This window comes from Lutjanus erythropterus, chromosome 15, assembly GCF_056507025.1.
Source record: "Lutjanus erythropterus isolate fLutEry1 chromosome 15, fLutEry1.hap2, whole genome shotgun sequence".
Classification (NCBI taxonomy): Eukaryota; Metazoa; Chordata; class Actinopteri; order Lutjaniformes; family Lutjanidae; genus Lutjanus; species Lutjanus erythropterus.
In genome coordinates, this window is record NC_139331.1 from 34,514,368 (window position 1) to 34,525,914 (window position 11,547).

General features: G+C 39.6%; 1 protein-coding gene across 1 annotated transcript; it reads left to right on the forward strand.

The window, feature by feature from the left end:
* Positions 1 to 336: 336 nt before the first annotated feature.
* smpdl3a (sphingomyelin phosphodiesterase acid like 3A) lies at positions 337 to 8,608 on the forward strand. The gene is made up of 8 exons (XM_084737916.1): positions 337 to 620; positions 1,255 to 1,468; positions 3,370 to 3,514; positions 4,351 to 4,447; positions 5,250 to 5,413; positions 5,517 to 5,697; positions 6,980 to 7,104; positions 7,887 to 8,608. Exons 1-8 carry the CDS (start codon positions 530 to 532, stop codon positions 8,190 to 8,192), a joined length of 1,323 nt encoding a protein of 440 aa, XP_084594042.1. The 5' UTR covers positions 337 to 529; the 3' UTR covers positions 8,193 to 8,608.
* Positions 8,609 to 11,547: the final 2,939 nt, after the last annotated feature.

Genomic DNA, 11,547 nt, shown 5'->3' on the forward strand with positions numbered 1-11,547 from the left:
GCTAAAATCACGAAATGTCCTGTAGAACCAGTGTTTGCTTCTGTCCGTTCTGGGCTACCGTAGAAACGTGGCGGTTCAACATGGCAACCTCCATGGAAGAGGAGCCGCGCCCTCTGAAGACATACAGGACTGATTCTAATGTAACGATTATAACCACAATTTTAGGAAAACTTAAAAACTGAGTACACTGTAAAAAAAAACTAAAACTTTATGGGTAGATAAAAGTATAAAGTGGGTGAAATGTAATTGCTTAAGTGTCTCACTGTAGTACTTTAGGACAGTACTTAAGTAAATGTACTTAGTTTCATCCATCCACTGATATTTTCCAGCTCAGATTCTGCTGCAGACTTTTTGTTTTCAGTTTCAGAAGTTCCTCCTCCTGAGCTGCAGCGACACAGCGAGTCACGTGACCAGTTCCCCACTTTACTTCCTGTTTATCTCAGAGGAGAATGTCCTGGTCTGTGTAACTCCTTCAGTCTGTTCAGGCTAATGTTAAACACGGTGCTCTCGGGTTTTTAACACACTGAACATGGTTTATCTGTTGTGTTTGGTGCTGCTGCTGTGCGGTGCGGCTCCGCTCGCGGCGGCACCGACTGGAGGCAACTACCTGTCGGGTACAGGTGAGTGGAACCTGTCGCTAACGAGAACTCGGTTAAATATCTAGCACTTACTACTTAGTGCTGCGGTGTGTCACTGTCTTACAGAGCTACACAGACTTAAACGGACACCGTGAATGAATGCTTTATGTTTATCGACTTCACTTGGGGTGAAAGATGTCAAACGTGCTTTGAGATGCAGCTATAAAAACGTATATTTTGTTAAATGTAGTTGTATTTGGTGGATGTCATTCTTGCCGAATTTACCCTAAGACATTGTGGATTTAATTAATATGTTTGATTTTGCTATGGGAGTTACAGTCCGTCTACAGATGATCAAAAACCTAATAATTGACGGAATTTTAAACGGAGTTTGGTCTGAAACGTCCTCTCAGAGAACTGTACACTTCCACATGATGGTTTTGTTTCTCTTATGTTTGTTTGTTTGTTTGTTTTTCTTTTTCACATACCTACATCTGTCATACAAATATATAACCTAAACTTAGTTTGAATATTTGAAATGAAATATGCAGACAACCACATTTGGAAAGGATATATTCAGTAATTGTTTGCTTCAAACTATATTTTTGGTTTCTTTCTTCCCTCTCTCTAAACCTCCCATCCTTTCTTTTTATTTACGTTTCTTCCATCTGTCCAGGGAGGTTCTGGCACATCACCGACCTCCACCTGGACCCCACCTATCACCTGGCCCCGGACCCCACCAAGGTCTGCTTCTCCTCCAAAGGAGTCCCCGCCACCCACGCCGGCCTGTACGGCGACTTCCTGTGTGACTCTCCGTACCGACTCATCCAGTCAGCGTTCAGTCACATGGCACCGCTCACACAGCCAGAGGACTTCATCATATGGACCGGGTCAGTACTCTGATGGAGGGAGAGAGGTCTGATTTTACTGGTTTTATTTTTTGTTGTTTTTTTTCTTTTCTGGAGATGAACGCTGAGGTTTTTTATGATCAGCAATGTGACTAACAATAGTCAGCTAATAATCAGCCAATAGAAACAATATCTGTGGCTTTACAGGAGTTTCATATCCTGTTTTCACAGCCGTTGTGTAATTTGTGTTCTTCTCTGTGTGTGTACTGTCCTTAAAAGTGAGAACAAAACCACTTTGAGGTTTTAGACTTGCAGAATGTGGAAGTCCGCACTTCCTCATGGGGGTGTGTCATGGTTATTTTGGTTTCTTTTAGCAACTAAAAACAGCAAGATACAAGAGTGATGGTCATTTTATTTGGTTCTGACTGTCCTGTTTCTGACAGAATGCATTGTAATACCTTAAACGAACCTCTGTCTTTTCTAGATCATCATCAAAAACATTTCAGTTTGTCCAATTTCTTGGTTTATTCCCACTTCACTGAGCCTCAGGGCACCATCTTTCAAGTGGACAGGACAATGATCACATTGTAGACATCATCAAGTACATTTTAATGATAATTTATGATAAAATGTTCAACATGGTCATGATTTTTTTTCAGTAAAAATGAAAATTGTAATGCAAAATTGATCATTCCCACTAATCGTATCATATACCATAATTTCAGTAAAAAAAAAATGCAATATGACCTTTTATTCTTTTTTTGTTTTTACCATATCATGCAGCCCTCATCTCAACCAAACAAACATCGTTTCTTTCACCCAGACAACAAGATGTTTTAGGAAAGTACATATATATATATTTTTGGCAAGTGACCATAGTATAAGCAATAATGCCCTTTAAGGTGTCCAAAATCAGGAACCTATGGACTTCCACAGAGGCAGTTATTCCCTGATAATGGATGCCTTGTAAGGCATTATCTCAGAGCTGAGAGGGATTCAGGCTGCAAATTCTTTGCATATCAGCTGTTAACCAAAATTAGAATTGGAGAAGGTGCAAGACTGATATTACGTGCATTATGTATTTAAAGGCACTGAATGAAATCCTAAAGCCTGTTTGAGCTGTTATAATAAAACTGTAAGCATGGTTGTAAGCATCAGTCACAGCAGCCCTACCTCCATACAGCTCTCCATTAATCAGCAGCTAATCAGCTAAGCCAGGAATTCATAGGCTTATTAAACATGCTTAAGAGAACGCCTTGCCACTTAATCCTCTGTCCTGGGGAGTCTTTTTCAAGTTTTAAGTTACTGTACAAACAGATTTTTGCTTTATTCTATTGTTGTCAGGCTTTGTAGCCTGAGATTGCCTTTTCACTTAAAGGGGAAATCCATCGTACTGTGGAATTCACGTTACTTCTGCTCTGCTGAGCCAGCCGTGTCCGGAAAATACAGTCAACAGCTGTAATTTGATGGACAGGAAATAAAGGGATGTTGAGAAATGTTTTTTTTTTCTTGATTTCTTCTGGTGATGCAGACAGCTAACTCCTCACTCGCTGGGGTTACTTCACATTTAAAGTCATGCTCAGTTCTCTTTGCTGTAAGTCATCTTCTGCAACAAACAGCAACAGGACTGCTGTGAAACCATGCAAACATTGCTTAAAAATTGCTCAATGTCTCATGCTTTCTCATTCTCATAGGGTAGTTTCTGTATTTTTTCATCTTAGACCTGTTATCACATGTTTTTGTGTCACTACAATTTTTGCCAGTTTTTTTTTAGCGGAAACAGACAATTTATCGTTATTGCTAAAGCCACCAGACTCCAACAACAACAACAACAGTCAACAGTATTTTTTATCAACAATATTACAATATTCATCCTGTTTGTCATCTTTTTGGCTCACTGACCTGGTTACTGACACTGGATGTCATCTTTGCTGTCCCACCAGTGACAGTCCACCTCACGTCCCTCCAGACGAGCTCTCTACAGACTTGGTGATCCAGGTAATCAGCAACATGACCCAAACCATCAGACAACACTTCCCCAACCTGACCGTCTATCCTGCCCTGGGAAACCATGACTACTGGCCTCAGGTAACTTCATTTCATGACAGAGAGCTGAAATCAAATCAGAACCTGATCATCACAGTACGAGAACGGCCTCAGTGATGAGAGTGGATGATAAAAACTGACATCAGCGTCACGTCTGAGAACAAAATGACGTCTTATTTTCATAAAATGACAAAATTTGCAAACTTATATCAGTCAAACTCAGTCTATCTGCTACATGCTTAGAAATAAAGGTGATATCTAGAACCATAAAAGGTTCTACAGCTTGTCCCTATAGGAGAACCCCTTTTGCTTCCTGTTACAACCTATGAACCAATCTGTGGTGTAATGGTTATACCCAGAACCCTCTCTGGAGGTATTCAGATCTTTTCCACCCTCTGAGGGTACCAATAAGAACCCACCTATAGGAGGTTCTACCCAGAACCTTTTTATATTCTGAGGGTTTTATCTAGAACCCACTCAGGGGGTTCTACTAAAAACGTTTTTGTCATATTCCAGCAGTTTTATCTATGAAAATGGTTCTAAATCTCATCTAATCTAGAAATCAGCAGGGGAGTTCTATGGCTAACAGTTTTATATTTCTTGGGCTTTATCTAGAACACACTCAGGGGGTTCTACAAGGAACCTTTTTATATTCCAAGGATTCGATATAGAACCCACCAAGGAGGTTTTACCCAGAACCTATTTGATATCCCAAGGGTTTGTCTAGAACACACTCATTAAGTTTTACCAAAAACCTTTTCTTCTGGTTCTGGGTAGAACCTCGGCCCTCCAGGAAGAACCTTTATCTCTTTTGCATGTGTAATATAAGATATTTGTATTGTTTTACTCAGACTGAGTGTTTCCGTCATTGTTCTTAGGACCAGATGCCGACGTCCACTAACGCCGTCTACAGAGCCGTTGCTCAGCTGTGGAAACCCTGGCTGCAGCCTGAAGCTCTGCTCACTCTCTCACAAGGTGACATGTCAGCACGTCAGCGACTGTCAGCGTGTTTCTGCACAGTTATCACAATTTAAACCCTTCAGACCTACAGAATATGTTTTAAATACATCAAATCTATTATTTAGTCATAATGAAATTTCTTTAAATATATTAAAATGACAGGTTTCATTTTGCTGCCAGCACTTTTCTATCATTCTCCCTGACACTGGTATTTGGATTAAATATTTAACAAATTTCCACTTAGATCAACTTTTACCATTTGCATACTAGATTCTGGCTGCTCGAAACTGACTGACAGTTGCAATCTGTGAAGATCCTGTGTTAAGAAATGAGGAAGAGAGAAAAGCACAGCCGTGTGTGAGCGATGTTTATGAATAATTGCTCATATTCAAAGTTATTGTGTAATAACTCAAGGGGCTGATGCATTATAATATGTGCATAATTCACGTTTACATGCCGAGTCAAATGCTTTGTTAAACTCAGCGTGTTCATTCACATATTTACTGTTGCAACTAATGATTGCTTTCATTATTGATAAATCTGCTAAATTTGATGGCTTAAAAATGTCAGGAAATAGTGAAAAATACTCATTACAACTTCTTAGAGCACAAGATGAGTCTGCCTGTGTCGTCAAACCAGCGGACCAAAACTCAGAGATATTCAAATTACAATGATACACAATGAGAAAAGCAGCAAGAGAATATCTGGTGTTTTTGCTTGATAAATAACTTAAAGGGCGACTCCATCTGGGTCTTTAATATACTATTACATATAGCTGTTGACATTTTAATGTGTAGCATATGTTTTGTTTCTGCAGGTGGTTTCTACTCCCAGCTGGTGAAACCTGGTCTGCGGTTGGTGAGCCTCAACACTATCCTCTACTACGGTCCTGATGAAGTCACAAAAAACATGACGGACCCCGCCGGACAGTTCGAGTGGCTGGAGAAAACTCTGGAGAAAGCTGCTCAGAGCCAGGAGAAGGTCCGACATGTTCTCTTGAACTCCGACCTTTGACCCGTCGTACAGCGCCACGTGTTGTCAGTATGTTGACGCCAAATTAACCGCGGCTTACCTCTTGTCTCAGGTGTACGTCATAGCTCATGTACCTGTGGGCTACCTGCCGTTTGTCAAAAACACCACCGCCATAAGAGAGATCCACAATGAGAGGCTGGTCGCCATCTGCAGGCAGTACAGTCACGTCATTGCGGGACATTTCTACGGCCACACCCACCGCGACAGCATCATGGTGCTGTTGGACCAATCGGGTAAAGAAAAACTGCCTTTTACTATTTTCTGTCCTCATGCTATGTCTTTTTATTAAACTCACAGCAAAGGTTAACCATGCTAAATGCTAATAATACATTCCTGTGACCTGCGTGTTGAGTGATGTCATGGTCCTCCCAGTTTGGAGAAATAGCGATGTACTGCTGTGGACAGGGACAGAAGCAAAACATTTTTACTTTTGCTGCCGTACCTTGCCGTCAGAGAGCCTTTTCTGACAGGAAACCACTGTTATATAAACCGAATATTTCTCTCTCCAAAACCACCAGCCTCCACTCGCAAAAAACAGTCATTTTATCTCACAGAACTCAGGATTTGCTGTTCTGCTGTTTAGTTTGTTTGTGTTATTGTGCGATTTTGGTGGTTTCAAGGATTAGTTAGGAGTCACTGAAGTTACACAGTAACACAAACAAACTTACAGATCAAGGCAGCGGTGGCACAACAACACCTGTGTTCTGCGAGGGAAAAATTACTGTTTAGCTTCCTGCTGTTTCTACAAACTCAGGCTGTTCCAGCCGCCATCTAAACAATAAGTATCTCATACAAGCACACTTTATTAACTGTCCCTTTAAGGCAAATTTATTCTGTCTGTCCTAAATAAAAAGTTAGAAAGACACAGACACAGATTTACAGATTTGTTTTGGATAAAGATCTTCCATCTTAATAAGCTTCAGAAGCTTTTTGATTGAGTTGAAGAAGTTGCAGCGTGACAGGTGGAACAGAAACAAGCTGACCTGTGTTTACAGTATTAGATCAGAATTATAAACAGGTTTTATTGCCACATAAAAGGAGTTGGCTGTGGTATGTTCATGCATAAAATTAAACATAATGTCAGAAAAATATAAAGAGAAAGAAGGAAAGAAAGTGCTGCAAGTTAAGAAACAAGACAAATATTATACCAACAGTAGAAGAAAATCTGTACAATATGACATTATTTCAATGAAAGAGCTTTGCAGTTTGTGCAGGAATGTGCAAAATATTGTTGTGCAAAGAATGTTTGCAATGTGGAAGAGAGAGGTTTGTCTGATTCATAAATTATTTTTGACGTGGCGTTTTTGTACAAGCAGTCTGTTAAATGCATGTAGATGAGCTTGTCCAGAAATTTACTGTCTGCATCAGGCTGGAAACTAACATCTCACATGCACACAAACAACTGCAGCTTTGAGAAATTGCAGGAAGCCTCCAGTCTATGAGGAATGACCTGAGCACAATCGCTTTTTTTCATGCATCTGTATTATGTCATGTTTGTGATTGTCATTTCTGCAGGTAAACCACTGAATTCTCTTTTTGTGTCACCGGCTGTTACACCCATCAAACATGTTTTGGAGCCCTACTCCAACAACCCAGCTTTCCGCATGTACTTGTACAGCAGCAAGGACTACGCTCTGTTGGTAAGAAGCTCTGTGCTGCACAACAAAACTCACATTTCCATTTACTGGAACTCAGAGGCCAAACCAACTATTGCCAACTGTTTTGGCAATATAGTGAATTTTAAAAGATGCAGACCTTAGATCGTAAATGCATCTCTCTAATTATTATTATAGACGGTATAATCTTGACATCATACCTGGCAAACTAAAACCTGGAGGTTTGATACATTTAGTTTGACAAGTTTGACAGCTGCTTCATAATTGATGTGGACCTGCACTGCTTCTGATGAGTAGTTTGGTGTTTCTTAAAGCCAAAGAATGTCGTCTTTAAATGCCCTTTGGCCACAACCCAGAGATATTCAGTTTAACTCATGAAGGAGTAAAGAAACCAGAAAATAGACCTGCAACCTCCAGAGTGTGGTTGCTTCAGGGGTAACGATATGACAGGGGTTTTCCATCAGAAAAGGCTTTTTGACTGCCTGGTAAAGTGGTGAAAATATTTTAAATTTAAACGTTTAACTATGAACTGTTCTTTTAAAAATGTTTTTGATAACCACTTGAAATGATTCAGAGGAGAGATGCAAACATCAAACTCAGGTCAAACTAAAAATGTCCTGAACTGAAATACCTTCTCTGAACTTTTATCTCCGTGATCAAAGACCGAAGAAAGAAGTCCCTCTTGATGATTAATCACGGTGTCAATCAGCACACAAAAACTGTTTCTGGCTTTCAAAAAGACTCAAAGACTTTCTTCTTTCTCCCCCGCCTCCTCCCTGTTTTGGTGCTTTTCTCCCTCTCTGAAGGATATCTGGCAGTACTATCTGAATCTGACGGAAGCCAATGAGAAACAAAGATCCGACTGGAGGCTTGAATATATCATGACTGAGGCTTTTGGACTGACTGACCTGCAGCCGCAAAGCCTCCTCCAGCTGGGCCTGAGCCTCAGGCTGCCGCAGACCAAAGCCTTCGACAAGTATTTCGATCACTACATGGTCGGCTACAACAGCAGCATCACCTGTGAAGGAGCCTGCAAGGTCTACCAGGTGTGTGCGGTGCTCTACCTGGACCAGCTGTCCTACTCCAAATGTATCGCACAGGGACAATGGTAGCATGAGTCAAAAATGAAGGGCTTTGTCTCAGGAGTCACGTTTAGCCTCTGATTTTGCTGGGATCATGAAAAGGGAAATGCCACTGCTTTAAATTTATCAACTTTTTTACTTTTCTACTTTTTACAAGCAAAATCTTCCTCTAAGATTCTTCTTTTGTGTATCAAAAGTACAAATTGCACAGTAAATCTTTAATTTAATAAAGAGAAAATGCACTGATACGGTGTGAAAAATACAATAAATATTTTGATTCTACTGAGTTGCCGCCATCAGAGTATAAAAACTCCTTCTGTAACTCATCTGCCTCTCAGATTAGTTTGAGAAGAATAATGGTAGCATGAACCTGGATTGATGCATATGAAGGGATTTGTCTCAGCTAGACTCAGGATTAAGTTTTTGATTTTTAAATGATTTAGTTTTTAAATGCTATTTTTTTTTAGATAAATGATAGAATCATGCAAAAGTGTTTGCAATGCACAGTTTCTGCTGCTTCCAAATATTAAATATTAATCCAACCACAAAGTTCTTCACCTAAGATATTACTCTCTGGCATCAAAAATGCAATTTCCACAATTTTCCACAATAAATCAGTAGTTTAACGTGGCACTCTCAAAGATTGTCACGTCTGTTACGTCATTATCTGTCACCGAAAACTGGATGTCTGAGGAAACATTCCTGGAAGAAAATGCTGGATTAAGATACAGCTAATGTAATCTCTATAAACGGATATCTGCATGTGAACACAGAACACGTTAGCAAGCAGTCTCTGAGATCGCTGCTAATGCAAACTGAACGTTTCTGACTCCTGTAGCTTCACATTAAAAGCATTTATGGTGCAGCGGTTAGCCACGACCCATCAAGCTCATGAAAAGGACAGTGGCTCACAGTGCTTCTGCTGCTCTAAACCGGTTTGCATCGGTTGATATTCCATGTTACATTCCAAAATATTATTTCTGGTATGGAAGCATCTCCAGATATGCAATCCAGTCCACAAACAGCATTAAATAACTAATCGAAAATACACACATAATACACAGATAAAGTTGCAGATCAATCAAAGCACATAAAATCTCTGCCTCTCAGTTTTGAGTGTGGTTTAGGTTTTATAAGGGAAATCATCGAGGCATGGTAACTTTTATCTGGATGCGCCTCATAAAGAAGAGTGAGGTTCGGTATTTTATTTTAAATGTGTTCCACAGAATGAGATGAAGCTCCTCAGTCCATCACAGCAGCTTATTCCCTGTATCCCTTCTTGCACTAATGGATTATTCCTAATCTCTGTAATGATCTAATTGCTGCCAAATGTCGACCATCGCTTGAGCTGATGGTGTTAATTAATCGTGAATACTGAACAGTGTTTAAGTCACAGCGAAGTGGCGGTTTGGGCGCCTTTATCTTGTGTAATTTCATGTTTTTCTGAGTGAAATGAGATATGTGAGCAGGGTTTAGTTTGAGAAGGATTCAAATCAGATCCTTACAGTTGATTTGGTGAATAGAGCGCATTACAAACCTGTAGATGACTGTTGATCTCCACTCACACCTCCATGTTGTTAGATCAGGAGTGAAAAATGAACAAATAAGATTTTTTGCCTTCTGATATCGATATTGCTCTGCTAGCTACAGCCCAGTAGTCAAGGGTGGTATTATAAGATGGATGGGGTAATTTAGCTGCCAAAAATTCCATTTAATTGGATAAATTCATGTAACTGCCCCTAAAATCCAAGAAGAGTCACCAAAATGTTATTATGTTTTGCAGGAAAAGAACAGAAGCACTCAGAAATATTTTTTTTGACACATATTTGGCACAAGACAACTGAACAATTAAAATAAGGACACAGGTGTAGAACTGTATGCGGCTGTGAACAGGGTGAGCAGCAAAAGGTATTTTAGCTGCTAAAAAAGGCTCACCTAATAAAAATCCGTATCAGTTTAAGTGTACACTATTTTTAGAATATTTTCACAGCTTTACCTTGTAGGCAGACAGCCTTTTTTTAACAGAAAACTTACGTAAACCAAATATTGTTTTCTCTAAAGCCACCAGACACCTTTGGAAAAAACGTTCATTTTACCTCATGGAACAAAAGGGTTGCTGGTTTGTTGCTGCCTCGATCTGTCAGCTTGTTTGTGTTATTTTGTGACTTTGATATTTTAAAAGGTTCATTTGGATGCACCGAAGTCCTACAGTAACACAAACCAACCAACCATTCAAGGCAGCGGTAGACCAGCAGCTCCCATGTTCTCTCTCCGTAAAATGGAGGATTTTGTGAATGGAGTTTGGTTGGTTCAGAGAGGGTGAAATGTGTTTTACATAACAGCAGTGTATCATCAGAAAAGGCTGTCTGACAGCAAAGTAAAGCAGTGGAAATATTCTAAATACAGCGTGCACTTTAACTGATATTGATTTTTGGTATCTAAAATATGTTTTGCTGCAGATTGTGTCCACAGCAGTGCATTGCTTAGCTTCCTACACCAGTACACTTGCTGCTTCTCCAAACTGGGCGCCTGTCAACCGCCATCGACTGCCACATTTCAAATAATCCAAACTGTCCCTTTAAAGTTTGCTCTGCCTGAGAGCTTCTGACAAAACATGCTGTTCATGTAAACGTAAACCAAAGTATACCAGAAATATATTTAAAGGTCCAGTGTGTGAGATTCACAGAGGTTTATTGGCAGAATTTGACTTTTGTTTGATTTTATTATTGGACAATAAACTGAAAATAAGAATTGCTGTGTATTTGCTACCTTTGACTGAGCCATTTGTACGTACAGAGGCCAAACACTGGCTGTAGAAACAAGCATTTTGCATTATTTCCGCGCCCACCGTTGGTTCTCCTACAGGTTTGGAAGGGGAGGGTGAGATGTGGTTTTTGCAATCTCACCACTGGATATCACAGAATCCTGCATACTGGTCCTTTAACTTGTGTAAAACATGTAAGAACAATCAGTTGTGGTGATTTTATTTCACAAATGAAACTGTGTGACACAGTTGTGCAAAAATGAAATATGAATGGAGAACATAATGATGTTACATATCACTTATTTTTCTACCAAATAAAGATCTTAATTCAAATAATGTCTTTAAATCATGTGGTCTGTTTCAGAGGCACGTTAATAAAGCAAATGTTTATTTCTGATTGATTTGATCGGGTCAAATACAGTATAGACTGAAAAACAGCCATCTGATGCAAATATGTTTATAGCAAATGCTAATTTCTATACCCGTCCCTAGAAGGGCTTTTATAAAAACAAGCATGTTGTCTTTGAGTGTTACAGATTATTTAAAAAAAAATAAAAAATACTTGAAAGCTGTAGTAAAAACTTGTGCGGGCAAGTTTCTCTCTGCAGGGGAGGCAAAAGA